The sequence below is a fragment of the Herpailurus yagouaroundi genome, unplaced genomic scaffold (genome assembly GCF_014898765.1).
Source record: "Herpailurus yagouaroundi ecotype Mexico unplaced genomic scaffold, PumYag 181, whole genome shotgun sequence".
NCBI lineage: Eukaryota > Metazoa > Chordata > Mammalia > Carnivora > Felidae > Herpailurus > Herpailurus yagouaroundi.
This window is the reverse complement of record NW_024412412.1, coordinates 34105532-34122406: the sequence shown is the minus strand read 5'-3', so window position 1 is coordinate 34122406 and position 16875 is coordinate 34105532. Positions and strand designations below refer to the sequence as shown.

Below are 16875 nucleotides of genomic sequence, written 5' to 3'. Positions count from 1 at the left end.
ACCAAAGATATATGAAATCTTGATGTAATTTGACTTGCAGACGGCCATATTCCTTCTGGCTCTTTAGTATGATGTCTTGCACAAACTTAGCAAATCTCTAAACATGTTTGTGGATGAGTCTTTTGTTGCTCAGGTTACCAGGAGAAAGAAACAGCAAGAGTAAACTTTTATCAGGGCTAGTCCTGGAAAGAAATATGGTCATGTGGTGTTGTGATAAGCTGGCTGACCTAAAGATGCCCAAATGGCACCTGGAATTAATGTCTCTACTCACCATGGCGATATGCACTCCATGCCCTCTTATCCATATGCTGTTATGGCTGCTAAGGCCCAGCATTCTACTGGAGGAAAAGCCCTGGATTAGTTGGTGGGTAATAGAAAGATTTCCTTCCTTCCTTCCTTCCTTCCTTCTTCTGCTCACAAATGCTTAGTGCATGCCAGCTTTGTGTTAAGCATCGGAATACAAGGATGACTAAGTTCTCTCTCTTTGCAAGCCCTCTCCAGTGCACTTGGCTATAAGCTTGGCTCTGCTGGGGAAGGCTTCCCAGGTGACATGAACTTTGGCCAATGAAAAGGAGTTTGGGGAGAAGAATATTCATGAGAAGGCATGACATGAGTGAAGGTAATAAGGCAGAAAAAGGTAATGGTGTCTTTGGGGGAAGAGTGAGAAGTTAGCATTAGGAGAGCCTAGGGTGTGTGTTGAAAAGAAGGGCCCAGATTTTGAGGGGTTTCAATTTGAAGTCAAGATGCTCGATTTTTGTCATCTAGGCAAGGGGGAGCTACTAAAGCAAGGGAGTGAAATGATCATGCTTGCGCTTCAGCAACATCCTTGCAGTGGCTGTGTGGAGGGTTCTAGAATGGAGGAACTGACACAGTTATATGGAAACAGTCGGGACCTTGCTACTCCAAGCATCCCTCATGGAGCATCTGCATCACCTGGGAGCATGTTAGAAATGCAGCCTCTTGGGCATCACCCAGAAATACTGAATCACTTTAATGAGATTCCCAGGTGACGTGTATATACAGTAAATCTAGAAACACTGATTCAGAAGCAATGCTAATAGCTCTTATGGCATTCATGTAGGTCCCATGGGAGGGGCAACCTGACCTGTTCTTTCTCTTATTCTACAGATTCACAGACAGTTCCAAAAACTCCATTTTTGAAAGGCTGATAGAAATTTAAGAAATTTTTGTGTGTATTTCAATAATTGGAAAAATTCTTTTAAGCCATGGCTTTTCAAAAACATTTTAGTCATGGACTCTCTTTTCTTTTTTTTTTTTTTAAGATTTTTTTTTTTTTAAGTAATCTCTGCACCCAATATGGGCCTCGAACTTACAACCCCAAGATCTAGAGTCTCATGTTCTTCTGACTGAGCCAGCCAAATGCTCCATGGACTCTTATAACTGTGTGAATGGGTTCCGGAGGGCAAACATAAGAGAATATCTTATCTATGCTATTTTCTTTTCTTTTTTCTCTTTTCTTTCTTTCTCTTTCTTTCTTTTTCTTTCTTTCTTCTTTTCTTTCCTCCCTTCCTCCCTCCCCTCCCCTTTCCTTCCTTCCTTCCTTTCTTTTTCTTCCTTCCTTCCTTTCTCTCTTTCTTTCTTTCTTTCTTTCTTTCTTTCTTTCTTTCTTTCTTTCTTTCTTTCTCTTTCTTTTTCTCCTTCTCCTTTAAGAGTAGGCTTCATGCCCAGTGCAGAGCCCAACATGGGGCTTGAACTCATGACCCTGAGATCAAGACCTGAGCTGAGATCAGGAGTCAGATGCTTAACCGACTGAGCCACCGAGGCACCCTAAGGCTATTTTATTTCTCAAGCTTGGTGACGGTATACGGATGTTCATGTATTATAATCTGCCATTTTTGGTTAGTTGTAATATTTTATATTCAAATTCATAAAGTCTTGATTAAACAGTCATGTTTAGTGATCTACAAAAGAAACAGAACAAGAACCAAGGTGGTACCTCAAGACTCATGTGAGGAGTGGGAGTAGAATCGAAATGATGGTGATAGTATTCACGTACAGAGCGATAGTTACATTAGTTGAGGGCACAATAAATACTATTTGTGGGGAAACTTGCTCTGTGCTGGACACTTTCAGTATTTTGTATGCAACTCATTTAATGCTCATGACTCCAGGAGGTAGGACTGATTACTTATCTCTGTTTCATAGGGATATTTTCACAGCTGAAAAAACTCAGATATGAAGGTGTCAGCTACTCGGCGCAAAGCCACAGAGGAACTAGGATTTGAACTCAGTTTGGGGAGATCTCAGGTCTTTTTTATTTTTTTAATTTTTTAAAAAAAATTTATTATCCTTGAGACATAGAGAGAGACAGAGCATGAGCAGGGGCGGGGGAGACACAGAACCCTAAGCAGGCTCCGGGCTCCGAGCCGTCAGCACAGGGCCCGACCCGGGGCTCGACCCCCGAACCGCGAGATCACGACCTGACCCGAAACCGGATGCTTAACCGACTGAGCCACCGAGGCGCCCCAGGTCTCAGCTCTTAAATAGCACACTAAAGTGTAGTGCGGACAGCCTCTCTGCCTGGACAGGTGTGACAGAAGACAGAGGAGGCAGGATCATAATGAAATCAATGTATTCTTTGTGCTGGGCCCGGTCAGAGAACAGCAAGTGCCATACGTTTGTGGCCTTAGAGTGGCAACTCTTGCAGTATTTGTTAGCTGTCCTGTGTGCATCTGAACTTGGAAAAATGCAGTCTGGAGGCAGAAATGAATGATAGTGAGAAAAAAAATCCGTGTTTGAATTTCAAATGTAGAGAAAATCCACGAATTGAAACAAACAGACAAACGAACGATCTAAGAGCTTTCCTTGGAAACACTACACTACAGTAGCCCTCCCCCACTTTTTTGTGACTGAACTCGTAACCATCCTTCAAGACTCAGGTAAATGTCATCCTAGTGTGAATCCCGTCCCCGTTTTTTGACATGGGAAGTTCCCTCCTTTTATCCCTATCCCCTCTCCTCGGATGCTAATCGCTGCGATTTAGTGAGCAATACCGCGTACTGGCCACGTAAGCACTTCACTTACTGTATGTTCTTTTAATAGTGCTATGGATAGTTACCACTCTCCTCATTTTATAGAGGAGGAAACCGATGTCTTTCGGGATGAAGTCATCTGACATCATGCAGTTAACGCGTGGCAGAGCCAGAACTGAAACCCCAGAAGTCTGACCCCGGAGCTGGGTCCCTCCTCACCACAGAGCCATCTGCCTCTCGTCACCTTGATTTGTCTTTTTTTCCCCTCTCTCCTGAAGTCCTTCTAAGCCATTCATTTAAAGCATTGAGGGTGTCCTGCACCTGGGTGCTTTTTCCGGTGCTGGGACCACATCAGTGGCTACACAAAGGGGCTTCCAGTCTGAGCACAAGGTGGAGGGCAAGGTCTTCTAGAAAGTGAGGACGGCACAAATAAAGGCCCGGAAGGGAGACCGAGCACAGCCTTAGCAGAGCTCCCGCACTGCGGGAGCACAGGGTTCGTTGCTGTGAAGGAAGGGGGAGTCTTGAGGCTGGAGAGCTGAGTGGTGTCCAGACCATCCAGCTTCTCTGACGTCTGGAAGGACTCTGGGGTGCAATTTTATTCTGAGGGGAATGGGAGCCACCAAATGGTCTTAAGGAAATTTGGCAAGTGTTGATTTAAACTACATCCGTTTACATATCGGCACTTAATCCGTGACTTTAAAGAACTCAATCGGCCGTTAACTTCACGTTCAGAAAGTCTCATTCAAGAAGTTTTTAAAGAATAACAATGAAAGACATTGGGGAAAAAAAACAATAAAATGTAACACTTTATTTTTATTATTATTATTTTTTATCTTAGAAGGAATTCACCAAAGGCTTCATATTATGCTATGGCATCTTTAATTATAAAAATAAGCAAATAAAATAACTTGCATCTGTCATTACCATGATATGTTTCATAACCTTTATATGCACATGGAGCTTAAAAATGTAATTTAACAATAAATAATGACATATACCAGATATGCTCACTGTTTATTCCAGTACTCAGCCAAAAACCTAAATATCATTTAAATTATAAATACATAATGCAAATATAATGGCACAAAAATGTCTAAAGTGCAACCAAATCACGATAGAAGAATCATGCAAGCTGGTCTAGGTCAGCCCCCGAATCACTCTGTGCAGCAAACACAAGACGAAGCTTTGGAAGTTTAAAGGGGAGTCGGAAGGAGTGGGGTCGGATGGGGACAAGAGAAGCAAAAAACTAGCAACATCGTGAGAACTGCTTCTTTCCATACGTGTGGATATATGTATTATAGATACATATAGAAGTATCGCTGTGGGGAGAAAAGGGGGGTACCACGGTTTGAAGAGGTCACAGCAAACAAAGAGAACCTACTGGACTGAAGTAAGAGAGAATTTGGCTAGGAATCCTCGTGAACTACTTGTCGCATTGGGGTCCTGGCTTAGTGGGTTTGCGAAATGGACACAACACACATACTTGGGTAGCTTTTCTGGTTCAGAGAAGTCAGCCTTGCCTGGGGGGGGGGGGGGGGGCGGGGAGGGCGGGAGGGGGAGAGTCAACTTAGCGTGTGGTCTACCTGATTTCCAAGAGGCTAAGGCAGTGTCCATATGTTTGGGGACCTGGGGATGGGACAGTTCTGAGTATAAAAATGCTCTTAACAATCCGATGTCAGCACGCTTAGAGGCTGTGTGGGGACAAAGGCAGCAACGCCGTGCTGCTCTTGCTGCTGGGTCTGCTGCGATTGCCCTTGGTCCTTGAGCAGCGCGTTACTGCTTTTAAAGGCTTTATGGTAAAGTTGTATTGCTTTTCATTTTTCTGGAGATGTGCCCGCCCTCCTCCCACCAGGAACCCTATCACTCGATTTGGTCAAATCTTGAGTTCAACCTAGTGAGAGTCAAGCACCAATGGTTTCTACCTAAGCGAGTTTGGAGTGGCCCCTGCAGTCCTACCCCTCCTCCCTCTTTCTCCCTCAACATTGACCTTTGGTGGGCAGTGACGCTCTTAAGGGACTGTTGGGTTCAAGGACAGTGACCCTGAGAAACTACTGTTGTTCATAGATAGGTTAGTCATTTGGCTTTGGTGGTTGCCATCTTGTAAACATCACGGCAGAAATAATCAAACCACCAGCTCTTTTTTCCCTCTCTTTTTTTTCTTTTTTTTCTTTTTTCTTTTTTTTTCTTTTTTTTTTTTGTTTTTTTGTTTTTTTTTTTTTACATTTTTTATTTTTTTATTTTTATTTTTTTTTGCGATCCTACAGAGATGGCCCAGCTGCCAGGACTACTTTGGCAGGCAGCGTGCTACAGGACAAAAATGTAAGAGGAGTCTATTAAGGCTGGACAGCCCAGGGTTATTTATACCCCCTCAGCCCCAAGTCGCCGGAACTGAAGACCCAAAGGCTGATTGACTCGTTCCTGATCGATTTAATGGAAAGTCTCCCATGCCGTCATCGGTTTGCCAGAGCTATCAGGCACGGATGAGAGGCGGTGAGACAAGAATTCCACTTCCCAAGATAGAGTAGGCCTTATGACGCTGTAAGTGGTCCAAGCCCAAAGGGATGCTCTTTTTGGTTCCCGTAATTCCCAGTTGGATGTGACAGAGCCGTTTCAGGATAGATCTAAGTCAAGAGTAGCCTCTGGGTTGAGGTGGGCTGGGAGATTAACATTTTACCTGGGGTCCTTCAGATAAACCTGTTGGTTTTTCCTATCTCGTACAGGCCCATCTTAAGTTTTGATGTTGAGTAAAACTACTTCTACCCCCTTAAGTTATAAAAAAGGCCACAAGGAGCATTTATGTGGATATCTGGAAGTGAGATAGTTATTCCATTCCCAGGAAAAGAAAAATAAAGCTAAGTTACAAAACTAAATCTATATGCAATAAAGTTATTATATACTGCTTTGTTTAAGCAGAGTCCTCTGGAATTTATGTACAGTACATTAGTTTTCAGCTATTTATATTCCACAGTTCGACCTTAAGATTCTCTGGTTTTAAGACAATTGTTAAAGGTACTTTTAAAGCTCTGAGCAGTTACAGTACATAAAGATGTTAGCTTTTTGTTTTTCATTAGATGCAAGAAGATGCGGGCTCAAACTCTGGTTGAAGAGCCAGGCTTGAGCAATTTGGTAAATGTGTTGGAAAGGAAATGACACACTAGAGGATCAAGACCATAAGATACTAGCTCATGAGAGATCAAGAATTCAAACACGACATTCATATTCGTCCATGGCCAGCACAGATTCATCACACGAATTCCATTTAACATCTTTATGAGCGTTTAAGACATGCATTTAAGTTGCTTCTCATCAGCTAACTCTACTGGGGCAACCATCCTAAAAGGCCTCCACATCTTCCAATTACAAGGACTGGGCCTTACGCGAATGCTCTGTGTTTGAGAGTAGTTTGAGGGGACCCGGGAGAAGACATGGTAGAGGGAAGTGATCAAAAGGGTACTCTCTCCTGCCGAGAGGCAGAAAGATCACACGTATTCTGTCTGTGGGAACGCTGCCATCGCAGAATGTTGGGATATTGATTACAGAAGCCTAGTTTCATGCAGTTTTCTGTCAGGGGAATAGAAAATAGGAACTACTTAAAAAAAAAAAAAAATCAAACCAGGCACAGTACACTCAAAGTTGGTGCGCGAACACCTTTAAAATGATACTAGTTGGGCGAGGTTGGGAACACCTCTCCCCGCTTATGCACTCTCTTGTGAGGTGCGTTTGATGTGGGAGGGAGAGGCCACCTCACCTCGGAGGTTCCTGAGGAGGACTTTCAGCTTCTGTGGCTCGCTCGTGCGCCTCCTGTTGAAGTCAGCTCGCGGGTATGTTTGGGCACAGTGATCTGTCTGCAGGATGTGAAAGAGGCTGGCCATGTTGGGCCCAATTTTCTCCATCAGGCTGTCTCTGATGGTGCTGACTGTGTCTTCGTCGCATTCCAGGAGGCTTCGGACAAGTCTGTTATAGTATCTGCAAGGCAGATATACAGGCAACAGTCAGTCAGCGAGAGCCAGGCAAGACCCGGTCTTTCATCCCGGGCTGCAGCCAACGCCATCCGCGGTGGCCAGACCGTGCGTGCGAGCCCAAATGCTTGACAGCTGGCAGCCATGTCTGCAAATCTTAAAAACGTAGAAACGCATAGCTACATGGGCTCACAAAGACCGTGCAGTGGCTACGTCATCATCTCACAGAGAAGAAACAAACGTGGGAGGAGCTAAAGCGACTCGTCTGAGGTCGTACAATGGGTTAGTGGTAGTAACGAGACTTAGTCCAACGTCAGGAGGTGTGCCCAGCCCCGGCCACTTACATGAAGAGTCACTGGCACAGGAACTGGCAGGTATTTTGATGCCCCTTTGCAATTTTCCTTTTGTTTCGTGGTGTGTGTGCAGGTGCACGTGCACCTGAGCGCATACTCAGACTTCACTTCTGTTTTCAAAGGAGGCCCCTGCCTTCGAGTGTCTCACGCGTTTTACTCCCCAACCTAATTTCCCCATCACACGCTCAGCTCGCCTTGCTAGAGGCCATCGGCTGCTCTCATTCTCAGTCTTCCCTCAGAGGCGCATTGCGGTCGGAAGGCCGAATGCCAGGCAATGAGGACACTTACATGGAAACACTGGTGGTCCTGGATGTTTTCCGCTTCAATAACTCCCCCCAAGTCTTCTCCTACGGCTCTAGCTTTTGCGGGCCTCTTCCTTTTTTTGGACATTTTACAGATCCCTGCTTAGCATCACACGGGGCAGCAGTGCATTGTCTAGGGATGGTTCTGTTTCCCCTACTAGGCAGTGAACTTATTGAAGGCAGAATTCGTGGCTTTATTTTTGGTAACCCTCATGTGCCGGGGTCCCAGGGCCACACTGCCTGCTTCCTGTCAATTTGTTAATTTATTTCGTGGTCACTGAGGAAATGGGGAGTTTTAGACATAATAATTCTTTCCAATAAGTCATGGTTCCAGGAAGAAAAATTAGAGGTAGGTGTGGTTAAGTTCAAACAAACAAACAAACCCCCTTTGGGTTTGGTATAAATCACCTTCATTTTAGATGCAAGTTGTTTAGGTATACCAAACCCTGAAGCTAAGTGTTATGGCTAAGGAACAAGCTGTCTAATATTTACAGTGTATGAATTACTTGTCCTGTTCATTGGGAAGACAGTGCAGGTAATTTTCCAACGCGAGGTGGGACGTGTTTGCTCCACTTGGAGGTGGCACTTGTCAAAACCCATTAGCTCTGTGTGCACTAATAAGAGACTCTCCCGATGACAGTGACCTCCAGTACTTATGTGGGGAGACTCTTTCCTCAGAGGAGCCTGCGGGTCACTGGGGCCACAAGATCTTCCGTGAAAAGAAACCTGTTTATTTTTAACTCACCTCGCAGAGCACAGGATCAAACATCCTTCCAGAATAACTTAACCCCCCAGAGAGGTCCTTTCAAGGATGTACGGTAAACAGAGTGGAACACGGGTAATGAAGCAGAGCGGTCACCCTTCCGTGGGCGAGCAGATGAAGCTGGGGGCCGAACGAAAGAGAAATCCTGCTGCCTGGGTCTCAGACACAGTCCTGGCTCTACCCCTCCCGCGAGGGAGGATTATATCCAGCTGTTGTTAAAATTGGGATTCTCTGGCACAGAAACACATTTTCCAGCCCTTCGGAATTATAAAGCACATGAGTCAAAGCAGATCTCACTTGGATGGGGACATGGGGAGAAAGATGGTTTTGGAAAAACTGAGAATAAACTACTTTGCACCAACGGCTTCAGATACCTACGTACCCACATAGATCCCCAGGCACCCCTTTACTCTTGGGCTCTGCAAGGACATGGGTCCCCGTGATCTCTGGGTCCATTTCACAGGGCGATTAGATCTTAGAGAATAAGGTTTCCGACCTCTCACCCTCCTGGCCCCCAATCAGGACTTTGTAACTTAAAGCGACCCCTTTCACTTCTAGAAAGAACTGTTCAAAATAGATGACCCCCCCCCCACCCGCCCTCACTACCCCTGCCAAATGAGCTACAGAAGGCGGCCTTTCCTTAGACTGACATTGAAGGCTTTTGCCCGGATGATGAAGTCTCACCCCAGTAAGGAAACCAAGCTTCTGTCATTAGCCTCGCCTCTTTAAGGCCAGATGTGCCTCTTGTGTTCCACTTTGTTAAAGCACTTACTCTCCTTCTTTGAGGGTGCCTACCTTTACTGCTACTTTCGCTGCTCACCAAGATAAGACACCTGTTTTTGGTGTTTCTGGATGAGGACCTCACCAGCCTGACCACCCTAGTGACACCCTCCAAATCTACCCTTAGCTTCTCTTGTGGAGCTTTGTTAACGCAACAAGGGCAGGCTAAGAGGGCTCCCTGTAAAATGTCCATGGCTCCATTACAGCTCCTCCAAGTCTGCAAAACGTGTCAGCCTGTCAGGCTGCCTGGAGGCCAACATCATTTGCCAGAGTGAGCCACAGTTTAGGCCCGTGCCTCTCCATTAAGGGCTAGAATACACAGGAATGGCACTGACCTCTGGGATAGTGTGGATGAATGAGACAGACCCTTCCCATCTAGAAGTCACTGAGTGAGATTATTTAAGAGATCGTGTCTCCAGCACAAGTTGAATTAGCGATTGCCACATACTTGTCACGCACCATCGTGTACCCACGGTTTATGTTACTATAGCTGTTGGTGAGATGTGCCTTCTCTTTGAGGAGATAACTTACCAAATTTAATCGTTGATCACCATGGGGCACATTTATTCATTTCTCCTTGGTAGTCTATTTTTTTCCTCCTTTTATTCTACTTGGATTGTGGAGATTTCCTACAAGTTTTACTGGTTGCCATTTTTGAAGCAGAAATCAAATAGCTTGGCTCAAGGCCACATGCATTCTAGGCCCTACTCTGTCAATTCACTAGCTGTGTGACTTTCAGCCGGTCACTTCCCTCTCTGGGCCTCTGTGTTTTCAATCAGTAAAATGAGGCGTTTACAGTCTATGCCCGTCTCCAGCTATGGCATTCTATGTTTCTAGGGATTTGATACATAATTTCCTTCTTAATTGAACAAGGGTGGTGCAGGTCTGCTTTAGGTTCATCCTCTGCAAGAGCAGTTAGAACTATTTCAGAAGGGTCCTTTCTTCACCTTTACAGGGGTTGGCAGGATGTGCTGCAGGGACTTGATGGGCTAAGTGCTCTGATCACCCAGCCTGGAAGGACCTTCTAAAGCATGTTTCTTTCCTCCCACTTTGAAAATTCCATCCCTGACCTTTTTTTTTTTTCTTGGTAAAGAATAACATCAGATATTCTCCATAGCTACTGTTTCAGCCATGCTTTACCCAAATACACACATACTGCCTAGGAACGTTCTGTGTGAGGGTTTATAAATAGTCCTTTGTTTCCCTTGATCAATATTATTCTTCTGTTTCCTGTTCCCTATCCATGCCCTAGAGAGCTGGAAGCTTTGTCAGTTTTCCCACCCTGGATCTGGATTGGTCTGATTTCTTCCCAAGCCTCACGCCTCCCAGCTTGCCTGATCAATTTTGCCTGTGTCCCTCAGGGCTAAGAGAGCAGTTTGCGAATTCAGCCAGGGGGACAGCCAACTCTCCTTTGTCTTCTGAGCGCATTTCTCCTGTGGAAAACGTCCCTGTTCTGGCTCCTGGTCCAGTCACAGGCTTTTGGATTCTCCCAGGCCCAAATCTCATGCTAGATAAGTCACAGGAAGGTGGAATGAACCTGTAACTACTTCCCTTTGCAATTCGGTGCCAACTGGCACAACTTAATGTGTCTCTGTGGTGGGACAGAGGCTGGGAAAGCAGGATGTTTCAGGAGAGTGAGGAGCTTAAATAGAGCAAACCAAGCCCAGCAAGGAACCGGAAATCTCTACAGTTCGGAGCAGGAATAATATTAACCAGTTGAAGTGAAATAATGGGAGAAAGGGCTGCGTGAAGCTTCTGGTCTTCAAGAGATGGCCACTTTCCCCCACTGTCCGAATAAGCGTGATTTCCCGAGATGAAAAAGGGGCATGACCAGGCTCCTGTGGCCATCTGATAGAAGTGGTGTAAAAGAAAGCCCATTGAAAGCAAGAGTGGCCTGATTAAAAACTCCTATTCCTAGTCGCTTCTTAGATATTTAGGATCACCAGTCCAGAGTCTGTATTATCCTTTCTATACGACCTCTCCCTTTATAAATGGAAGATATGACCTCAGTTGGAATCGAGAGGTTCGCATCGCCTCAAAGTTGGTCACATGCCATATTGTAAGTCACAAATTGTCACAGGACCCTTAACGGTCTAGACTTACAACGGTGGCTTTGCCAACATACCCCTGCCCCCGCCAGCTGCCCCACAAACACATACTTTGTCCTTAGCCCCTGTCTACTAAAAATTCTTTTCTTTTCTTTTTTTTTTCCTTCCTTTGTGCCGAAGGGAGACTCCAACAATTAGCCAGCGATTTTATTTTATTTTTTCCTTCTTCTCTTCAGATGTCACAAGAATCTTTTTGGGAGAATTTTAAGACCAAGATCAATATAAAGAGATAGGCCATTTGAGACAAATGTGGGATTTGATTTTCTTGTTCTGAGGCAATCAGCTAGGACCCAAGGACACGGTCGCTTCTCAGTACCGAACAAATGATTTTATAAGTTGACATGAGGTTCTGGAGAGCCTTTACCGTGTGCTTCAGTGTGAATCAGAAATTTTACAGAGTTTTAATGTCAGGGGCCTTTAGCAGTTCCCTAAGGAAGACCTACCTTTCCCGTCTTCTACTTGCATACATGTGTGTGACTAAATCACTGGTAAGCCCCTGGAGGAGCAGGCTGTTGGTGCTACCCGAAGAAGGAACAGAACCTGGCTAGGAGATTAAGCAGGGAGGCTCATGTTAGCTCCCCGGTGCTCCGGGCAATAGGTAATAGGACTGATCTTTGTCAGTGTGTGCAGATTTGGCTGGGGAGTCAAAGGATCATCGTGCTTCAGGACTAGGCGGCGAGTTTCAGGCCGTGTGGCATCACAGTAGGGCTCAACGCGTCCCAGCCTCACTGTCCCTGCCATACCTCCATGCCAGCCCCACCGGCACCTCTCCTAACTTGATCGCAGTTGGGGAAGCCCAGGTCTTGCTGGGCAACTTTGTAGGTCGTGGAATGAGCATGTCAGCCCTCCCGTGTCTTGGGTGTCCACTCCCGGCTGGTAAAGACAGTGAGTCGGCAGCACCGAAAGGCCGGCGCTCAGCTAGGATTACTTCCGGGGTTTTGGGTCATGTTAGAATACTCAGATGAGAATATGAGCACTTGCCAGAAACATCGTTCCAGGAAATTCTGGACTAGAGAAAGAACTAACATGGGCCTGGGAGGGGGAATCATCTAGTCCAGCCATCTCACTTTTCACAAAGGAAATCTGCGTCCCCAGTGAAGTGACCTGGCTTATTCTGGGCTACCTACTGGAATATGTGCTTGGGCTTGGGACTGCTCAGAACACATGCGGATTTAAAAGTCTGCATTATGCTCTCTGTCTCTCAAAAACAAATAAACATTAAAAAAATTTTTGAAAAAAGGGCGCCTGGGTGGCTCCGTCAGTGAAGCGTCTGATTTCAGCTCAGGTCATGGTCTCGTGGTTTGTGAGTTCGAACCCCACATCAGGCTCTGTGCTGACAGCTCAGAGCCCGGAGCCGGCTTCGGACTCTGTGCCTCCCTCTCTCTGCCCCTGCCTTGCTCGTGCTCTGTCTCTCTCTGTCTCTCAAAAATAAACATTAAAAAAATTTTTTTAAAAGTCTGCATTATGACATTTGACCGGGGTTTTTATAATGGCCAACTGTACCGTGCATAGTCGTAATTTCAGCCAAACGTGATATCTCAAAAGCTTGTGTCCATAAACTTCACAATGCCCTTCAGGCTTATTGTGAGAAACTGACAATGAAAATGCACTCAGGGATGCCACAGATGGAGCTTTCTATTAGCTGCATGGAAAGACTTTTCCTATAACAGTGAGGAAAAAAAAAAATCCAGGCTGCTTAAGCTGTCACAACCAATCACAAACATATTTTCCCTGCAAAAGCTGGGAAGGCTGCAAGCTAAAATAAGATCATGACTGTGGCAATTAACCCCCTTCTGTGTCTGGCTCTGCCACCGCCCTGCCCCCCCTCCCTCCCCAGCGCAAAAAAGCGGACTCATTCTGTACCTGTTGGAGAAGTGATTGGGGAGCTGGACCACCTCGGTGATGGCTTCGGGGTTCCGCTTGGCGACGCTGCACACATTCAGCTTGCTGTAGCACTCCTCTTGCACCTCAGCAATCATCCTCTGGAAAGTGGAGCATCTCCGAATGGCGAGGAAGACCTTGGAGGTGACCCCATTGGCGATGCACTTTAAGCTCTCTTTGACAAATGCTTTTCCCTGCCAGGCAAGGGGTAGGAGGAGAAGCTTTAGCTCGAGCTGCCCAGAGAGGACGGGGCATACAATATGTGGAAATTTAGGGGGCTTGCCTTGGCGCGGTCCCCTGGCCGTCTGTATGTCTTCGCATGCCGCGACCAGGATTTAAAAAAAAAAATGTCCCTACTCTCATAGACTACCTTCAGAATTGAGTTCCGTAGAAATAACGAGACAGGAGAAAGAAAGAGACAGACCCACAATCAGCCACCCTGCAGCTTGAACGTAGCCATGATGCGGTTTTGTCTTGGGATCGAGACTTTGATAACTCAACTCACAAGCCAGGATGCTGGGTCCTACAGTGAGAACTTCCTTGTTGGAAGAACATTTTTATTTCCTCTTGAAGAGGCGAGGATTTTCTGGTCATCACCCCTCCCTTATATGATAACTTGTGTCAGTGTGTGACAATCGTGCATTAGAGGGTGGGGAGCGTCTCGTACAGAACCGGCTTCCTGGCCGAAAGTGTGTGTGTGTGTGTGTGTGTGTGTGTGTGTGTGTGCATGTGCGTGCACACGTGCACGTGCACACGCGGGAGTGTGCGTGCACACGCTGGAGCTGGGGATTTCGGTTGAGGAGGCTGAGAAGCACAGCTGCTTCCCTACAAGACTAGTTCCTAAGAACAATAGTCTAGCACACTGTTAACGACAAGCAGCCAGTGGAAGGCAGGGGTCAAGGTCTGCTTACCTGAGTGTCAAATTTAGCAGCGCTGTACAAGAAGGATTTACAGATGTCGTACATCCCATCTGTATCACAGGTGGAGTTCTCCAAGCAGGCAAAAGCCCCGCAGCCAACCTGCAGAGCACTGTTGAGGCAGCGAACCACTTCAGCTGAAAGAGACAAATCCATCCAATCTGGGTCAAGCAGTGAGGGTGATTCGGAAGGGTCGAGGGGGCGCCATTCAAGGACAAGGGGTCAGAAGAACTTCTCTTCGGACGTCTGCGAGGGGGCCAGTAGATAGACCCGTTCAGAGGGGGTGGGGTCGGGGGCAGGCCAGGCAGATCCCTCCTGCACGTGGAAGGAGAGGGCAGGAGCTTTCCCTGTTGGTCTCACCATCACATACAATTTGGGTGGCCGGAGGAGTAAGGTGAGAGTCTGTGGAATGCACAGTGCTTGAAACAGCTCTCCAGCATCAGAGGGTATCACTTAGAGCCCGAAAGCCCGGGAAGGCAGGAGGCAATGGCTGGGGGTCAGGTTTAGGAAGTAGAAGGGCCGGGGAGTCCATTTGGCTTCTGAAAACGCACTCCGGAGTAATAAGAATGGAATTTTAGTCTAAATGGCAGAGGACCATTTGCCAAGGAGTGCGCCTGGAGACCCTTCCAATTTAGGGCTGCTAAGTTACCTTCATATTGGCAGAAAGGAATCTGGTCCGTTCATGTTTCACCCCAGCCCCCACCATAGGACAGTGCTTAGAGGTATGCATAATCTCTCTCATATTAAAAGCCATTTCTCCTTCTTTTTTTTTTTTTAAAAAGAAACACAGGTGTGGAATAACAAGGCCAAGGCACCCCTTGTGCAAGACTGGAAGAAAACCGCAAAGAACTTGCATGAGGCTTTCTACATTCTGGATAAGATCTCCCATAAAAGTAATTTCTCTCCTACAGAAAGGGGGGGGGGGTGTTCTGGCAAGCAGCTCGGCAAGAAATGATCTGCAGCCTTCATACCATAGGATTCTCCTCTGAGATCAAAAGCCTGGTTCGGTTAGGCTTCCCCTCCCCCTCCCACCACCCGCAGCCTCTGGGATGTTACAAGTCATTTCCCTAATTATATATTTCCACGGGTTCAAATTATAACTTTGCTTTAAGCAGTTTTAATATGCATTAGGGTTGCTATTGTTTTAGGCAAGCTCGAATTGTGAATCACTGCATTTCTATAGCAACTAAGTACAAAAGGAAGTGAAGCAAAGCCCTCCTCTGGGCAGGGACCTGTGCTCTTCGGAGAGGAGCGTTGTCTGCAGCATTTGGACACCTGCGATCCCATCTTTGCTGACAGTCAGGGGAGTGGGGGCAGTAATGTCAGAGGGGCAGGCTGGACAAGTGAAGTCAAAAGGCAGAGGTGTTAATACCGGCTTCCTAAGGACTCTTTTCCTTTAGAGACCAAGATAATACACAATTAACTGCTCTGGGAGTCAGCACGAGAGCGAGACCTTCCCCTTGAAGAAACAGCTGCTACATTTCACAAATACTCTTTTTCAAGGGGGCCCTCTGGCCACGGGCTGCACTGCACGGGCAGCTGAATGAAGGCGCGAGAAAGCCGGGAGGAAGAGAAGGAGCAGTGTCAGGGGTGGGATGTGTAGGGTTTTCTCTGCATCTGCCCGGGATTTGTCAGCCTTGAGGGCTATGGTTCGGTAAATCTGTCTGCAGAGGGAGCTTTCTGTGTGTTCTCTGAAGGGGCAGGGAAGTCCAGTTATGGGGACTTAAGGGTGAAGAAAGGGGGACAGCATCAGACAAACCGTGTCTCACCTTAAGATCGGCTTCAGCTTCTGGAAAGTATAGAGAGCGCTTTGAAGCATGCCAACATTCAGGCCTTTCCCCCGCCCCCTCCCCCCCTCCCCCAAGAGGGTACGTGCCAGATTTCAGGCAATCAGGCTAGTAGGCTTATGCAATGAAATACCCTCAGCAGAGCGCCCGGCTTCTTCGTTAGTTGCATGCAATTTATTAAACAAAGGAGCTCCACTTCCTAAGGCTATTGGATTACACTGGCAGTTTATTGCCATCAGGCATGAAGCACATTTATTATCAAGATCAGCCGTCACAGACACAGTTGCAAAAGCGAGAGGCAAATGAGGACAGCTCTTTGGGGGAGAAACCGGTCCTGGGTTTGCCGCTTACCTGAGTTCTGAGCTGCCACCCGGGATTTCCTGGGGCTCACAGAATCATTCTGCTCCGCCTCATGGGTTGCAGAAGCACTGATCACCAGCACCAGAAGCACTGCTGAGTTTTGGAGCATTCTCTGAGAAGTTTCCGCTAAGTTGTTGGGTTTTTTTTTTCCTCCCCCCCTTTCCTCTTTCCCTCTCCCGGCTTGCGTGAAGATGTGGATCTGGATACACTGAAAGCCTAGGTGAGGATTTGATGAGGATTTTTTGTTGCTGCTGATGCTGTTCCTGCTGACGCTTTTGCTGCTGCTGTGGCTGCTGCTGCTGCTGCTGTTGTTGCTGTTGTTGGCTGCTGCTGCTGCTGCTGCTGCTGCTGCTGCTGCTGCAGTGGCTGCTTCTTGCACCTCTGGCTTTTGCAAACTGGGGGCCCAAGAGCTGCACCCAGGGATTTTATAGCCGTTCTTATCGGTCCTTAGGATCAGGGACCAATCAGGTCCTTCAACTGGTCTGGCTAGCCAATCGGAGGGCACTCTCATTGGGCTGGAGCTGTTTGACTTCTTAGAAATATTTTCCAGCAAATTAAAAGTACCTGCTGCCAATGTTTTACGTGTGTGTGTGTGTGTGTGTGTGTGTGTGTGTGTGTGTGACGGTGTGTGCATGGATGTGTGAAAAGCTATTTTCATGGCGTTAAGGGATG

General features: G+C 46.8%; 1 protein-coding gene across 2 annotated transcripts; it reads right to left on the bottom strand.

Annotated features, from left to right (window-relative positions):
- Positions 1-5236: 5236 nt before the first annotated feature.
- Positions 5237-16557, bottom strand: STC1 (stanniocalcin 1). Of its 2 annotated transcripts, XM_040490253.1 has the most exons (5): positions 16195-16557; positions 14051-14193; positions 13122-13333; positions 6742-6959; positions 5237-6554 (listed from the first exon to the last, which is right to left on the bottom strand). In XM_040490253.1, exons 1-5 carry the CDS (start codon positions 16310-16312, stop codon positions 6436-6438), a joined length of 810 nt encoding a protein of 269 aa, XP_040346187.1. In that variant the 5' UTR covers positions 16313-16557; the 3' UTR covers positions 5237-6435. The 2 variants fall into 2 exon arrangements, with proteins under 2 accessions (XP_040346187.1, XP_040346188.1); XM_040490254.1 differs by lacking the exon at positions 5237-6554 and having other exon boundaries at positions 6627-6959; positions 16195-16556.
- Between the last annotated feature and the right edge of the window lie 318 nt (positions 16558-16875).

Coding starts and splice junctions, on each gene's coding strand:
- STC1 (XM_040490253.1), bottom strand. CDS start 16,312: ATGCTCCAAAACTCAGCAGTGCTTCTGGTGCTGGTGATCAGTGCTTCT. Junction 13,334..14,050: donor CTGCTAAATTTGACACTCAG/GTAAGCAGACCT, acceptor CTTGCCTGGCAG/GGAAAAGCATTTGTCAAAGA. Junction 6,960..13,121: donor CCCAATCACTTCTCCAACAG/GTACAGAATGAG, acceptor TCTGCCTTGCAG/ATACTATAACAGACTTGTCC.